The sequence below is a fragment of the Camellia sinensis genome, chromosome 12 (assembly GCF_055761805.1).
Source record: "Camellia sinensis isolate YWXY chromosome 12, ASM5576180v1, whole genome shotgun sequence".
NCBI classification, from domain to species: domain Eukaryota; kingdom Viridiplantae; phylum Streptophyta; class Magnoliopsida; order Ericales; family Theaceae; genus Camellia; species Camellia sinensis.
This window is the reverse complement of record NC_138972.1, coordinates 160606134-160622751: the sequence shown is the minus strand read 5'-3', so window position 1 is coordinate 160622751 and position 16618 is coordinate 160606134. Positions and strand designations below refer to the sequence as shown.

Sequence of the window (16618 nt, the reverse complement as noted above, 5' to 3'; positions counted from 1 at the left end):
ATTGAGGGGAGTGTACCTTTCGAACCGACCGGGCAGTCGGGTAGGCGCCGATCGACCGGCTTGAACAGGTCGGTCGAAATACTGAGCCGTTTGATGTGTGTACTGGGTGGTTCTGGTTTCAGAGTCCTTTCTTTTCTTTCTGGGGGTCGAATTTTTGGTTGTGGAATCTTGTCGGGCCGCTAGGGAATCTTTGGCATACATGTATTTTTGGGCTTTAGAGAGAAGGGTTACCATGGAGGTTGGAGGATTTTTGGAGAGGGAGAAAAGGAAATCGGAAGATCGTAGACCGGCCATGAAAGCCGTGAGAATGACCTTGTCATCATTTTCTGCCACCTGCAAGGCCTCGGTGTTGAAGCGGGTGACGAAGCTGCGCAGCGACTCCCCCTCCGTCTGACGAATGTTGAGGAGTTGAGTCGTCAGACGACGCTGGCGCTGGGCACCAATGAAGTGGCTGAGGAAGGAGTCACTTAGGTGCTGAAAAGTAGAGACCGAGTCCGTCGGCAGCTGACTAAACCACAATCGGGCCGACCCTTTAAGCGTCACGGGAAAAGCCCGACACATGATCTCATCAGGGAATGCATGAAGGACCATGAGGGTCCTGTAAGTCTCCAAGTGGTCGACTGGGTCCGTTGTACCGTTGAAGGAGTAGATCGAGGGCACTTTGAACTTAGGAGGTAAAGGTTTGTCCCTGATGAAGGCAACGAATGGTGAGTTGGCTGTGGCAGAGGGTTTGCTCTGTATGTTCTGCATGACTCCTTGCAGTTGGAGTTTCATGGCTCGGAGTTTTGCATCCCAAAGAGGAGCGTTGTCACCACCGGAATGCAACGGAGGTTAGACACTGTTGGCCTCCCCCTCGGGGGCAAGTGCTTGGATCGGTAGATATGGGGCTCGAGGTGGAGGGTTCATATCTTGAGGAGGGGGTCGTAAGCCCTCCAAGTTAGATGGGTGGGATTGTTGGATGGGATGGCTCGGGGTTCGTTCTTGGTTAGGTGGGATGTCTTGATGTGGTAGAGGAGTTATGGAAAGGTCTCTTTGAAGCAAAGCATTGATCAGGGCTTGGTTTTGCTCGGCTAGGCGGTTAATGCTGTTGGTGAGTTCTGTGAAATACTGCGGTGGGTTGTTTGGGTTAGGAGGGTTGGCTTGGGGATCGGCAACATTGTGTTGAGAAGCCATGGATCTAGTTGTGAACATCCACCTTGGTGGGTGGCAGGTAGGGATTATCAAGAATGGGTCACCGGCGACAATGAGCACAGTTGCCGCACAGAGCAAAAAGGGTTCCCACGGATGGCGCCAACTGATGATGCTGCTAACCACAGATGGAGTGGGTCAGATTGGTCCACGCTTCTCAAGCCGTTATTTGATTGTTGGGCCTACCGAAAAACCTGCAAAGGAGTTCAATGAGGAACAGGGAGTCTCCCAGCGAACCCTCCAACGAGCAAGTTAGAGAGGCGAGAAGGATGGAGATATAGAGAGGGGATGGAGATAGAAAACTTAACCTTTTCTTCGTCTTAGGAGCCTGCTTATATCCTTTGCTCATCAGTCCTTGTCCACTCTGGGCTGTCACGTTGGCCGAAAGTCTATGTTCCAGTTTGCCTTGTTCATGGTGAGGCTGTTATGTTCCGACTTGAAGGGTTATCGTAATAAATGCAGCAGGGAAGCTCATTAATAGCTGATGTGTGATGCAATAACTCTGCAGGATCTTTGTCTACTAATGTGGCTGGCCCTTTACTTGCCAAGTGTTTAGATGTCATTAGTACTTGGCGTAACGTTAGGTTTTAGGGATGTTGGGCTTTATTATTTGAATCATGGATTGGGCCTTAAGGGGTGAGCCATATCCTTTATGGGCTTACCCATGTCACTTTTATTTTATACTGATGCCTTGAAAAATATTATTAATTGATGCCGGATGTGGAGCAATGTTTAAAGGGCATTCAATAATTTTTCTTCTAACACGAAGAGAGTCAGTCGTTAATAGTAATTTTTCTCAATAAAAATTTTGTTGTTGTTGCTGCTCAAAAAGTAGTATTTCCAAAAATCTTGTGGAAATGAAACAATTCATCAGTTGCAATTCACATATCACTGGGAACAGGTAACTAACATAAGTAGGGCATTTTTTCGGGACAAAATTCGTTTTGTCATTTAGTTCTCAGCAGATATCCTGAATTTAAATAATAATAAAAAATAAAATAAGATAAAAACTGTTTCTGTCCAGGAGATAAATGCCACATTGTCAATGAATTTGCCTATCTTTGCTTTAGGATGGCTCAAGGAGCTGCACTATTTTGGGCATCATCGATTTATTATGGCACTGGATAAGAAACTGGTAGTTTCAAAAAATTCTTGCTATTCCTGATATGTGGAATGGTCCAACAGGTAGAAAAATGTTGGGGTTCCACATAAGATACGATACCTAAGAATAGTTAGTCATACATTGATTGATTTGATGATAAAGTACTAAAATGGATTATCCAATGATCCCAAGAACATTGTTTTCATTGTCAGTGGCAGAGGAAAGGATTCTCTAAGCAAGTGGTTTTCGCCATGTGAAAAACTCAGTCTATCTGCAGAACATGACTACTTCACTAGGTAACATTTGGTTCTACAATTCAATCAATTGTAATTTTTGTCTGTCTTGGTTTTAATCTCATTTTCGTATCTCATGAAGGTGGTGTAGGGATTCTCTATGGAAGCCCAGCGTGTTGCCAACGGATTTTGACTGTAAAAAAACTGCACATCCTGTAACGGAGCATTATACAAAGGCTACAGATGGCTCATTTGTAGAGAAGGAAAGTGCTCTTGTATGGCACCATCAAGATGCTGACCCTGACTTCGTCTCATGGAAGGGAAAAGAGCTTGATCACCTTGAGAGTGTTCTTGCTAATGAGCCTGTGGTTGTTAAAAGAGGTCAACACATTGTTGAAGTGAAACAACACGTAACATGCATGATTAATTTGTCTGCTAGTAGTTTCCTTTCCTAACCAATAAACATGTCTCATAAATAATGTCAACTTATCAGAAAAACAATAAAATTTTAACTTTATGAAAGTGCATATTACTTTTTTCCTCTTTTCCATGGCGGATATGAGAATTTGATTTTCAATGGAATGATGAAATGAAAGATTTCCAAATAGAGTAGTGTAGATAATGAAATAATTTGATTTTTCATGATTGGGTATAATAGTTAAAGTAAATGATGTGGGGTGTATTTCTTGATCGTTTGGTGGATGATTTATTTTTCGTTGCAATTTGTGAATTACTGTGCTTAAGCGAAGGAGTAGCTGTGGAAAGGCTCGTTGCCACCATGTGGAAAAGTGGGAAGCAGCCAGTTTTGTGTCGTGCGTAGGAGATGACCGTTCAGGTGAAGATATGTTCAAGACCATTGCAAGGTCTGTTGCCAACTAGTTGTTGCCGGCCATAATAACAGAAGTTTTCGGCTGCACAGTTGGTCAGACACCAAGTGTGGCAAAATTCTATGAAACGCTTCAAGGCCTTGCAGTAGCATCTAGACAGCTCCCTAAGGTCGCATTTGAAGGGTTTCTTTCTATGAAATAGTTGATTTGTGGCAGGTACAGTATAGGCATATGGGTCAGCATTTACTTGATCTGTAGTCTAGTTTTTATTCAGATGGGCAGGAGTATAGGAGTAGTACAGTGCTAGTGAGAAAGATAGCATTGTACAGAAAATAGGTATACATTCACAGGTCACTTGAAACAAATATTTGAAAATTTTAACATCAGGGATTGATTTATTTCTAGTGCTTTGTCCATAAATTTTATGACATCCCCTTCAACTACAGTGAACAGCTTTAGATTCTGAAAGGGAGAAAAATACATACTATTCAAGGGAAGAGCAGATAATAAAGGAAGTAATCCACGATTCTGTTCTGGCAGCACATTAGATTGCTGCTGCACTGAAACCATTGGCTTAGCCACGTCTGGAGACATAGATATCGCATGGTATTCAAAAAAAATGTAGTTACCCTTTTAACTCTCCCAATACCACTATAATTGGCAATTCTCAGCATCTTTTAAACTCTAAAATCTAAATCCCCAATTCCATCCTTTCATTTTTCAACGACCCAAATAACATTTCGCCCTTTGCTTTCTATTTTGTTTAAGGTGTTTTCAACCATCCAGTCCCATTTTGATCACTCTTGACAACCACAAATCAGAGTTACAACAAGAAGAATATGGTTTTCCATTAGCCAAACACCATGGAAAATTGCAGCCATGTAACCTTTTGTACAATTTGTAAGTCAGAATCAAACTGTAAACCAAAAACGTAAAATACATATGGTAGTCAACACTACACGATTCATGAGAAAACTAAACCATAAAGTTTCATTCTATAAGATTTTATCCACTCCAGCCTCTAATCTGTTTTTCCTCAATACTGGTTATACTTGTCGATGTCATAAAACTCTATGTTCTTGTACTTCTGGGATATTATTTCTGCTTGAACTTTTCTTGCCGTGTCAGTAGCACAACCAACAAGAATGAGAACTGAAGTGCCTGCAAATCCCCGGAATGCAGTCAGGTGTGTAGTTTGTTCAATCACAGCAGGACCAGCAGCCAGAATTGCCAAAAATGCAGATCCCAGGACTGATATCCGACTAAGAATCTGAATTCAACCATAAATAGGTCACAAATCTGTCCAAATTATTTTGAAGCTAAATTTGTGCCAAAAGTTCAGATATCAATCAAGTATAAAATTGTAACAACCCGACCCTCATATATGCTTGCGATATATGTCCGTCCTTTATTTTGTGCTGTTAAATGCCTAAACTGAAATTGTCCAAGGGAATAAGTTCAAGTAACTATGTTGTGATGCCTTATGAAATGAATTGTATCTGTTAAGAAAGAACTGTATCTGTTATTACTAGAACGATAAAGTAGGAATTGAAGGCCTTAGCGGCTCAATAAGCCAAAATTGATCATATATTTAGAACCAGCATAATTTTTAGGTAATATTAAGCACTTTTGTGAAATTTCAATTTTCGAATGTGTAAACGATTGATTTTCGTCTCATTCTCTCCATAAGGATATATATATATATATATATATATATATATGACCTTAGCCATTTGACAAACCAAGGAACTCATAACATAACTTTAGATTTGAGAAGTGAAGGGATATAGAGAGAAGTCCTCAAGAAGGTCAAGATTGGGCTTAAGGTATGTAAATGTTTGTCTAATGTCCATCTATAACCCTTCTTGTCATAATTTATGTGAAGATGTTTCTATGATCTTATTCCTAAGAGTTGGAATTGTGGTGTTGTAAGTTTGAGTAGTAAATGAATAAAATGACCCTACCATGCATATTTTGATTCAATTTGAAGTCCCTAAGAGAAACCTCACTCTATGTCTTCAATTGACTTGCTTGAATTCAAGTATGTGATATAATTTTATGTTATGAATTGAGATTTGAGAACAAGTAGGAGTCTTGTGAATTGGAGTAAAATTTAAGTTGTGGATTTATGATTTGATTTGTTTTTACTCAAATGAAAGATGTAATTTGACCCTTGTTCACATGTATTTACATGCTTGAGCTTATATATTGGTAATTTAAAGCTAGATTTTTGAGGCCCTAAACATGTCTACTAGAGGATGGAATGATGCAAAAATTTCGGACTTTTAGTGCAGAATCGCCGCACGTGCGGGGCCTAGGGCCGCACGTGCGGGAAACTCAGCCGCACGTGCGGGAGTCACTGCCGCACGTGCGGGAAAATGGCAAAAGTCTGGCCTTCAACACTGCAAAAAAAGCACGTGCGGGGCCTCAATGCCGCACGTGCGGGAGGTGTGCCGCACGTGCGGGAGATCCTAGCCGCACGTGCGGCTCAAGGCAGAAAAGTTGGGATGCTCCGTTTTGCGTGTTGGGTCCTCTAATGTTGTCAAAACCTGCAATTTATATTGTTTGAATGTTCGTTAATTTAATCAAAGTAAGTGAACCGAATATTGATTTAACAAGGATGAAAAAGGACTAATGTGATTTTCATGTGTGTAGGAAACACCTCAAAAGGAAGTGCACCGCCACAACACAGTGAGTAATAGTACTTCAATGTATCCCTACTCAGCATGTATTATTCATGACGTTGTGACCTTGTAGGAAGTATTATCGTATTATATTGATGTTATATCTTGACGTTGCGAATTTCACTATTAAACTTGTGTTGGCATGAAATGATTGATATGAAATGATGTATTTGCCATAAGTGATTTGATACGAAATGGTGAAAACATTGAAAAAGGTTGTGAAGTGGTACACATCTTATTTGAAAACTTGTGACTAATGGAATGTAATAAGGCAAGTATGAATTTGTGAATCAATGTGGCTTAGTGCCATTTGTGAATCAAGGTGGCTTAGTGCCATTTGTGAATCAATGTGGCTTAGTGCCATTTGTGAATCAATGTGGCTTAGTACCATTTGTGAATCAATGCGGCTTAGAGCCATTTGTGAGCTAATGTGGCTAAGAGCCCTAATGTGAAACTACGCGACCAAGGGTCATTTGTAAATTGTGAACAATGTGGCCAAGGGCCGTTGTGAATGAGGAATTTATGAGGTCAAGGACCGATGTGTGAAATATGAACTTACACTGTTGTAAGCTTGTGAAACAAAAAGAACCGAAGATCTATGTGATGAATTGTAATTACGAACCCAAGGACTCTTTTCTGAATATGTGAAGTTCTTAGGCCAGGGGCCATACTATGACAATTATAAACCGATTATGTTGTCCCAACAAGCTGTACAGAGACAGACTAATTACATGATGTCAGCATTATATATGTTTACAAGCATACTAGTACTATTGTTCACTGAGCTTGGCTCACCCTATGTTATGTCTGTTTCTGTAGGTAATCAACCAAGAGGTCGATCTTAGCTCGGCATCGTCATACTTTTGTCAGCCTAGGCACAGCCAAGCTTGGGGTCGAACCCTACTTTTGTGGAAGTTGTTAGATGATGACTCACACTTTTGCTAGTAACTTAAGTTGTTATGTACTTAATGATTTTGTTATATACCCCACCTCGGGGTTGGTATTGTATATGCCTGTAATTAACTAACTCTTAAATATATTTTGGCTTCTAATGTACTTGTCCTGTGGTATGTTTTTGATCCTGGCATGATATAGTAGCTCAATGGATGTCACATTTTCTAGTTTTATCAATTATGTTTTATAGCTTCCGGGCAGGCCCCTATGGAACTAAGTTAAGTGTCCTTTTCTGTTTAAGTCATGCCCAAACTTTCAGGGGCAAGTTAGGGGCGTGACAAAAATACTCATCAGCTGTATGAATACAGAAGAAAAGAGCAAACAAGGAACCAAAATATTTCCACAAAATCTATTCCATACTCCTCAATGAGTAAATCACAAAAGAAAGTGGGCACTAAGTTACGAATTACGGATTTGTATCCTGAAGAAGCAGAATGTATTAGGTTGTTTATGTATCGCTTGGAATTTACAGTAGTCTGTTTTGTTACATAGCATTGACCCACAATATCAGCCAGGCAAAGCAAAGGTTCTAAAATTAAAAGGTAATCTGAAAAAATGCAAAGTACCCAATTTCATGCTAGTTGGGAAAAAAGAAACACCCGGTTTAATGCAATAAAAACAAAACTGGACTCAAATGAAGTCCTCCAAAAGAGACAAAATTCATTCAATTTCCATATGACATCCAAACACCACATCAAAATAGATGGGTAAGGGAGTAATAAAAAATAAAAAAGGGAGAAATTTTTCTATTGAATTAAAACTTTTTTTTTTTTTTTTTTGGTTGAAAAAGTAAATTATTTTGACAAAAATTGATATTTTTTGAATTTTCAAAAGTTAAGCATATGAAAATAATGTGGCATGAATGTTCTTTCTACAAGAGAAATTTAGACTCTCACGGGGAAAGTGGCTGCGAGTGAACACCAGAGAAGCTGATGCCCATGGCTTACTGAAATGTCTTAGACTGATTTGTGATAAAGCTAGAACCAAATAATGTATGGCTAAAGCAGGATGAAGCTGACTAAATGTACAAGCTGGAACAAAAATAAATGATAGGCCATATATTTGAGTAGACAGGAAATTACCGTTTTAATAAATGCAGCGGTACTTTTACCGGGTCGAACAAGTGGGATTGACGCACCTTGGCGTTTCAACTGTTCACTCACATCATCGGGATCCAGCTGTAGAAAAGTGTAGTAGTAGTTGAAGAAGGCTATCAATAGAATGTTTGTGGGGAGATAGAGAGAACCTACAAAGAATTTATCTGGTCAGATTTAGAATATTTCAAATGTTTCATCTAAATCGAAAGGGAAAGCCACTGCAGCCTACTGAGACTCAGTTTTAGAGGTGAGTTTTAAATGCACAAGGAATATATTGCTAGAATAGTTCAAATTTAACTGTCACTGGAATATCTCAACTTCCATCGATGAAGGCACTACAGCAATTGTTCTTACCCCCCGGGTTTAAAGCCACTGCAGCCTTTTTCAGAGCAGCTAAACCAGTGAAGCGTGCTAAAGTGCCTGGAAGTGCTAACGATGATGTAGAAAAGATAATTGGCATCACTCCTGAACTATTGACCTGCTCAATTAAAACGAAATGAGATCATAAGTATGACATAAGACTAAAGTTCAAAAACATCACAAATAACCCCAGTCCAAGAAGACAATACTATAAATGCAAAACATTAACAAAAGATTTCCATGCATGACAATTCACATAAGCAAAACAATATGAAGTGAATAGCAGGTGAATCAGAAAAACATTGCCAAAGAGATGAAATCAGTATGTTGCAAGAGTAGTCATTTTACAAAAAATTAAATAAAAAAATTTGTTAAGTAACACATGTAGATTGCTTCTAAGAAGAAAATTATAATCATTTCCAATCAGTAACACTTACTAAAACATAGTATGGAACTTGATTACAAACCTTAAAGGGTAGGTAAGCAGATTTCTGGAGCCCTCCAGTTCTGCTAGTGTATCGTGAGGCATAATTAATTGGGATTTTCCTCTCTGCTTCCTGAAACCCTTTGTTAAGAACATTGTCAACAGTTCTATGCTTCAACTAATCCAATTCTAATTCACAAAAATAACCGGCATTTACCTGAACGTACACAATACTAAGCACCAACAAGAAAAAGGAGAAAATGATAGCGACAAGTCCAATGTAGTTGCCATCCTGAAATGCCTCTGCAACAGTCCTACCAAAAGATGCCGGCAAGTAGGATATGATGCTCGTGAAGATCAAAAGAGATGTACCATTTCCAAGTTTTAGCTCAGAAATCCGTTCACCAATGTAAGTTGTAAGCACGGATCCAAGGGTTAATAAAGTAACAGAAGCTAGAACCCACTGTGTACTGAAATCATCGACATAAGGGCGAAGGTAGAGTACTTGGCCAATTGCCTGCCGTAAAAATTAAGAATATACAAAAGAAGATTAAAAGCATTGCTAAAGTCATGACATATAAAAAATTAAAAGCATATTGTGGAAAATTTATTAACAAGAAACATCAAAATAGACGCCAAAATACTTAGGACTCATGGCCTATCATCCATCCAAACACATTTGTGTGACCTTAGTGGTTGGTCATATATCTAAACTCCAGTATAGCCAACAAAATTCAATAACTAATTTACACAGAAATTAAAGCCTAAATCGGGACAAATTCAAAACACCCAAAGTTCACTTCCATCCAGAATTAAGAACTTTTGGCCAAGAAAGCCCTAATCATTATTCTTTTATACAAGTGACTAATAAGATTAAAGAATAATGACAATTTTTACTCATTAAGGAAAACTTTTACATAAGAACATTGGACAAGGGTTGGTAGATTTTTGTTGCTGGCTGGACCAAGTCAGTCATATGACTCGCAGGCAAAATAACTATTTCCTTTTTTTAATCCAAGTAGGGTTATAGGCTTTTAATCAATGAATTTGTTTCTCAAAGTTTGAAATGCAGAAAAGAAGTTGAAGGCAATAGGATGCTTTTAGCAATTTATCATTATTTGGTTGCAACCTTATTATTTTATTTTATTGTTAAGTAAATTTATATTACCAATACTTAATTTTGCTCAATTAACTATCGGGGGCATAAGTTTATTATTTTATTTTTCTTTCGTGGTACTAGGGGTATTTTGACTTTGTAGAAATTGAAAAGAAAAACTCCCACCTTCCTTCCAAATTACTTGCACATAATTTGTCCTTTACTTGAATGTTGAAGTAATTTCTAATACTCAGAATGATAAACAAAACATTTTTTGGTTCTTCAAAGCAACTATAATCACTTTTCCTCATTTTGGTACCACAAGTTTAACAAAAAAACAAAAAAAACAAAAAAAAAAAAAAAAAAGAAGAAGAAGCCTACATAGTAATAAAAAAATAATATCTATTCACAAGTTGGCATAACAGTTCACAAAAATATGAAGTTCCTTACCTGTACTATAGCAAATCCAACTGAAGCATATCGAGTATACTGAAGAATTTTCTTTCTTCCTGCTTCACCTTCTCTTTTCTGAAGTTCTTGCAACTTGGGGTAGATCTGGGTGAGAAGCTGAAACACAATTTGTGCATTGATAAAGGGAACAATACCAAGGGAGCATATTCCAAGTCGACCAATGCCTCCTCCAGAGAATGAATCTAAAGTGCTCAGTAAACTGTTCTGGTCTAGATTGCCAACAAAAGCCTCACGATTTACTCCACCGAGAGGTACATATATTCCCAGTCGGGAAAGGGCCAAATACCCCAAGAGCTTGAGAAATTTTCCTGGCAATGGTCCTTTGAAGAAGTCCCCAAAATCGATGGAAGTATCTTCAATTGCAGCTGGCAAAGTAGAAGTATCCTAGTCAAAGGCTAAAATCTGCAATTATTATTTACAATATGAAGATGCTCACTTGAAGAACTAGATCTCTCTAGTGCGTAATTCTTAGCAGTTAGAATTATATAATATATACTTACACAGTTACAACTAGCTTTTTTGTTAATGCATGTACCAATTTAAAACATATGCATGTATATCAATTTATCTCTCTTGGTTGATGTCAAAAAAAACACACACACACACATTTTGTATCTGTTTTACATATTATAAATTTCTTTCAATAGTAATTCTATTCAATATGCATGCTTATCTTATCGCACATGCAACTTACTGTTCATGATTATGTTGCACCTTGTGCTCAGGCAACAAGAAACCTAGCCCCTTTACGCACCTTGAGCCTTTAACTACTTAACAACTATGATTTGAATTAAAGCTGCATTTTATTTTATTTTTTTGGCAAAAAACATTTTCGGGAAAATGTTTCCTTATTAAAAATATTTTCTTATGTTTGGTTACAACTCTAATGCACTTGTGGTTGTGATGGTGGTGGGGCAGCGGTGGTTGCATAATGGTGGCAATGTTAGTGGTAGTGGTGATAAGGTGGTGGTGGCAAATAGTGGGGGTGGGGGTGGGGGTGGGGGTGGTGGGGGTGGAAGGGTGGCTGGCTGGCTAAGAAGCACGGACAGTTCTATGGAAGAGGAATGTTGTGTCGAACACGACACTCTACTGACACTCCTAAAAGTGTGTCCAACACTTACTTCAATGTGTCTTAACTAAAATTTTAAATTCATAATATCGGCCACTTCAACAACATGTTTTGAGCTCTCCGAACACGACCTATGTGACGAGTCTCTTCATATTAACAATATTTTTCATCCTTCAAAATCTAACTTGTGCACTCTAAATATGTTTTGAAACATTTATAAGATGAATATATCACGTGCATTTCAATGTCATACAATTATTTTGTATTCGTTAAAATGCAATTGGTACGTGAATAATATCTTGGTATTTAAATTATAGAATTTATGGCTTTTAAGGTTTAATTAGTTTTATGTTGCTTTTCCATTACTTTTGAATAAACTATGCATACATTTGATATACAATAAATTTATAAAAATGTAAATTTTTAACGTGTCCAAAATGTATCATGTCTTGCAATTTTTTAAAATCACAGTGACGGCGTGTCTCTATCGTATCGCATATCCCACTTAGGTGGCTAGTGGTGGTTGCAGTAGCAATAGCAGTGGCAGTGGCTGCGGTTGTTATTATGTGGTGGTACTAGTGGTGGTTTTGTATTGTTGGTGGTGGTGGAAATGGTCAGGTGGTGGTATTGGTGATGGCCTGTGTTATATGGACTTTCTATTTCTCCTAAAGTACCCGTGTTTACTAGATATGACAAGAGTAAGGGTGCGGGATACGTATTCGACACCTGTACCCAATTTAGACACTTAAATTTTTACAATGTTTGAAGAAGAAGTTAACTAACATTTAAAAGAAAAGAAACATTTCTGGTCTCTCACATGAATGAGAGATAATTTCATATTTTTCCTAAATCCTATTTATTTCAAGTACATTTCTACATAATTTATGACATCTCCAAATGTCCACGATACGTCCCCATGTTCATATCAACTTTTGGAAGCATGTTCCAATATTCTAAGATTAAGGTTTATGAAGGTATGAAGCTTGGACACTCACACAAACTTGAAATTCGTACCTAAGTCCATATAACATAGGTGATGGTGGTACCTAAGTCCATATAACATAGGTGGTGGTGGTGGTGGTGGTAAGGCTTTAGTCTAGAAAACATTTTCCACCTTTGAAAATTGGAAAACATTTTTTGCTCATACAAGCTAGTTTTTGTCGTCCATGGAAATTGTTTTCCATTTAACCTTCGTCTTTTGTCGTACCAAATACAAAAAAAATACACATTTCCCATCTAAACAAACAAAACGTAAAATAAACAAGGTAAAGAACAAACCTGCCACTCCTCTAGCTGAAGAAGGTTTCTCCTTTCTTGTACTTGAAGTACTTTCAAATTTTTGTGAAAGAAAGCTTAGGACACTTTCCCAAGGAGAATCACTTAGACCCAATGAGTTATCTGAATCTATACCCAGTGGATCAAAAACCGAACCCTCACAACTGAGAAGGAACTAGAATCAGCATGATGGAAAAATATAAATATATTCACAAAAGAACAAAGCAATTCAATATCTGGAATTTTACCTATAACATTGCAACGTTGAAGAAACTTAATCTCTTGACAATCATCAAGTCTATAAAAGTAAAATTCACTTCAGACTTTCTATTTTTATTTTTTACTTAATGCAAGTTACATCATCATGACTTCATTTCAACATATGTAAGGAACGATGTCCTTGATTCCTCAATAATTTTCTCTCAATGAAAACTTGAAAAATATTATTATTCATTTCAATAGGGAAAGATTTATGGTTTATATGATGTAGTAGTAACTCAACCCTTGCAAAGGTGAATCCCATTACATTCCTCTTCTTCATTTTCCTCCATGTCTACCAAAAAAAAAACAAAAAACCCTATATAATGTTCACAAACCCCAATTTCATCATCAGAATCCTTCCTGTTGTGCTATCATAAACCCTAAACCGTTACCTACATTTGGCCTTTGAATTAAAACTTATAACTAAATAACTAGTTACTTAATTTTTTAGCACATATTGTGCGTGTTTGGAAAGTTGCTATTTTAGTTTTTGACTATTTTAGTAGGTTAAAATTTTTGTATTTGGGAAGATGATTGAATTTTTTTTTGTAATTAGATGTAATGTTTGTGAGGTAAGTTGCACAAAGCGGGAGCGGGAGCGGGAGCGGGAGCGGGAGCAGGAGAGAGGAAGCGTGAGCCGATAAAAGTTTCTTAAGTTGGGAGCACCTCGGAGAGCAGTATTATATATATATATATATTAATAGTTATTTTTTAAATATATTTATTATTTTTATCTTAGGTATTATTTTTATTGATAATATTTTTAATTTATTTATATAATTTTTTTTTTAATTGATATATATTATAAATAAAAAAATATAAAAAATAAGGAATAATAAAATATGTTAAAATAAATAAAAAATAAAAATTGAATGATTTATTTTATAGATTTTATTAGATTTTTTTTATTATATATAATTTAATTAGATTTAGAGCGAAGAGGAGATCGAGAGCGAAGGTCAACGTCGATATCGAAGTCGAAGTCGAAGTCGAAGGCGAAGGCGATGGTGAAGGCCTAGGGCTAGAGCAAAGGTTGACGTCGAAGGCTAGGGCTAGGGCTAGAGCGAAGGTCGAAGTCAGTGAGACCAGGTTTCTATCTCTCTCTCTCTCTCTCTCTCTCTCTCCCCTTTACGATCCCATCTTGGACTGAATCACTTTTCTCTCTCCACAAAAACGCAATTCTTACACGTTTCTCTCTAGGGAAACGCGAAATCACGATTCTTACTCAGAATTGCCACCTAGTTGCACGATTCCTGCAACTAAGGCCTCGTTTGGGAACCCTCCCTTTTAGCCAAAAAGCCAAAAAGTTACTAAATTAGCCAAAAAGCCAACAATCCATACCAAAAAGCCAAAATTCTCTTTTCTCTACTTTTTGCACATCTTTTCGTAAAAAGTCAAAAAGTCATCCCAAACATACTAGTTTTTTTTGGCTCATATTTTAGCCAAATAGCCAAAAAGTTACTAAATTAGCCTGTTCCCAAACGAGACCTAAGTTTGTAAGAAAAAAAGTGAAACGATTATGGATTTAATGTGACAGTTTGTCTTATTAACTATTTGAGCCTATTTTGTCTTTTTATAGATTTTAGCCTCAAAAATGCTAATATTTTTCTTGCCAAACACCCACATTTTTTTCTCTGAAAACCCAACAACCTGTTTGTTTGGAAACAATGATTTTTTGTTTTTTTTTTTTGGATAAATTGTTTGGAAACAAAGATTATTCCCACTCTTTTCAATCTCTAAAGCCTATAACCCTTCTTCTACATATTAAAACATACATATTAAAACCCTAAATACACAGGCTTTCCATAACCCTAGTCTACCAAAAAACCAATTGTAAGCAGCCCTTTGCTAAGAGTCTTAGTGACGTACTACCACATCACATGTCTCCATTGTCATCAAAGTGTAGAATTTTTCAAGTTTCTCACAATCTCAAATTTACACTTACATATGAAATTTCTACCTCTAGTAACACCCTCAGGTGTATTACTATAACAATTCATCACCATTATTGTGTAATCTTTGGAAATTATCTTATTTATAGGATAAGCAATGAATTGGACATGATTTCTCACTCTTCTAGTCAATGGTTTCCACCCCATGAATTGAACAAATTTAGCATTTCCTGTCATCATTAGGTGTCTCTCTATTGAAACCACCACACAGCTCTCTGTGTTGGTGTTAGAATTGCTATGTTTGGTGAGAAAGATGAACAATTGGAGAGAATGGAAATAGGACCCTAGGGAAGCGGCTATGGGTTTCCTTCTACTTGTTTGATTGAAAAGAAACGAAAATAGGAAGGAAGGAAAGGTGTGACGCTGTTACATCTAATTACTTGAGGTGGTATTTTACATTGTGCTTCAACTCCAAACAACTTCGAATTGGCAGATTTGGGTACTGAATTTCACCAAGGATTGTTTATGTTTTCTCTCCTAACCAAGTTGTGCTCTCAAGAAGTTTACATACCATTTTGACCTATGTACAAAAGTATCACCAATTTACAAAAATCAATTTTATCATAACAACCATTTCCAGATTGTAAGCAAAAGAAGAAATAAGTAACTTCAAAAGGTGCTTAGATTTCAAAACATTGAGAGTATAATAACTCAGCATAAAGAACACACATAAAAATCAAACAAAGCGAAATCAAGAAGGCAGAAATTCCAAGAAAACGGAGGGCAAGAAGAGAGGGATTTGCAAGAAGATATCAGAAATCCAATTGGGTTGAGACAATCGATCGAATTTGAAAGAGAGAAGTGAAATACATACATACATACATACATACATACCTGTTGGCGTTGGAGCGAAGGCCAAGGTTCCATGTTGGGACACCGGCGGTGGGTTTTCTCCGAACAGGAACAGCAAGACTGCCTCTGCAGATTGAGTTTGGTAGCCTTGAAGAAGACTGTTTGAAGCCAAGGGACCCAAAAGAGGTAGAAGAAGAACAACAACAACAAACCTCTCTCACCGTTATCAACATTATTATTATAATCTTCCTCACTGCCACTGGCTACTACTCATTCTCTCTCTCTCTCTCTCTCTCTCTCTCTATTTTCCCATCTATTATTCAGGATTTTTCCAAACGGGCTGGCTGATAAATAAAAGACCATGTTGTAAAAATAAAAAAAAATACTAGTCCGTGTAGGAAATTGAATTGTCAAGATGGGCCAAGCCCAAATCTTGATTAGCCAGCCATACAAGAAAGAAGTGATTTTGTTTTATTTTTTATTTTTATTTTTATTTTTTAACTAGGAGAAATATCTTCAAGGCAGGATCATGTTAGACTTATCCATTTGGATTGTGCTTTGATCTTCAACTAATGTAATGAATAATTTGTTTAGGAAAAACAAGTAACAAAATTTATCATTTTTTTTTCTATATATATTGTATAAAAATCCTATTTATGTTTACATATCTTCATGTAATTAGTCTATTACAAATATTATTAAAGTAAATTTGATTCTACCTAATCATTTCATATATAAGATAAAAGTTAGGATTAATTAAAATTTATTTCCTACCTTCATCCACACCATTCATACACAAAAACTAGATAATCTTCTTACATTTTTCACATTGG

General features: G+C 37.0%; 1 protein-coding gene across 1 annotated transcript; it reads right to left on the bottom strand.

Annotated features, from left to right (window-relative positions):
- Positions 1–4173: 4173 nt before the first annotated feature.
- Positions 4174–16126, bottom strand: SCY1 (SECY homolog 1). The gene is made up of 8 exons (XM_028257641.2): positions 15828–16126; positions 12784–12944; positions 10416–10801; positions 9087–9386; positions 8913–9002; positions 8440–8563; positions 8071–8234; positions 4174–4620 (listed from the first exon to the last, which is right to left on the bottom strand). The coding sequence occupies exons 1-8, from the start codon at positions 16016–16018 to the stop codon at positions 4387–4389; spliced, it is 1650 nt and encodes a 549-aa protein (XP_028113442.1). The 5' UTR covers positions 16019–16126; the 3' UTR covers positions 4174–4386.
- Between the last annotated feature and the right edge of the window lie 492 nt (positions 16127–16618).

Excerpts from the sequence above, each read along its gene's own strand:
- SCY1 (XM_028257641.2), bottom strand. The coding sequence starts at position 16,018 with ATGTTGATAACGGTGAGAGAGGTTTGTTGTTGTTGTTCTTCTTCTACC. Across the intron at positions 9,003-9,086 it reads TTAGTATTGTGTACGTTCAG|GAAGCAGAGAGGAAAATCCC; the intron begins GTAAATGCCGGT and ends AAAGGGTTTCAG. Across the intron at positions 4,621-8,070 it reads CCGCTGCATTTATTAAAACG|ATTCTTAGTCGGATATCAGT; the intron begins GTAATTTCCTGT and ends GGTTGAATTCAG.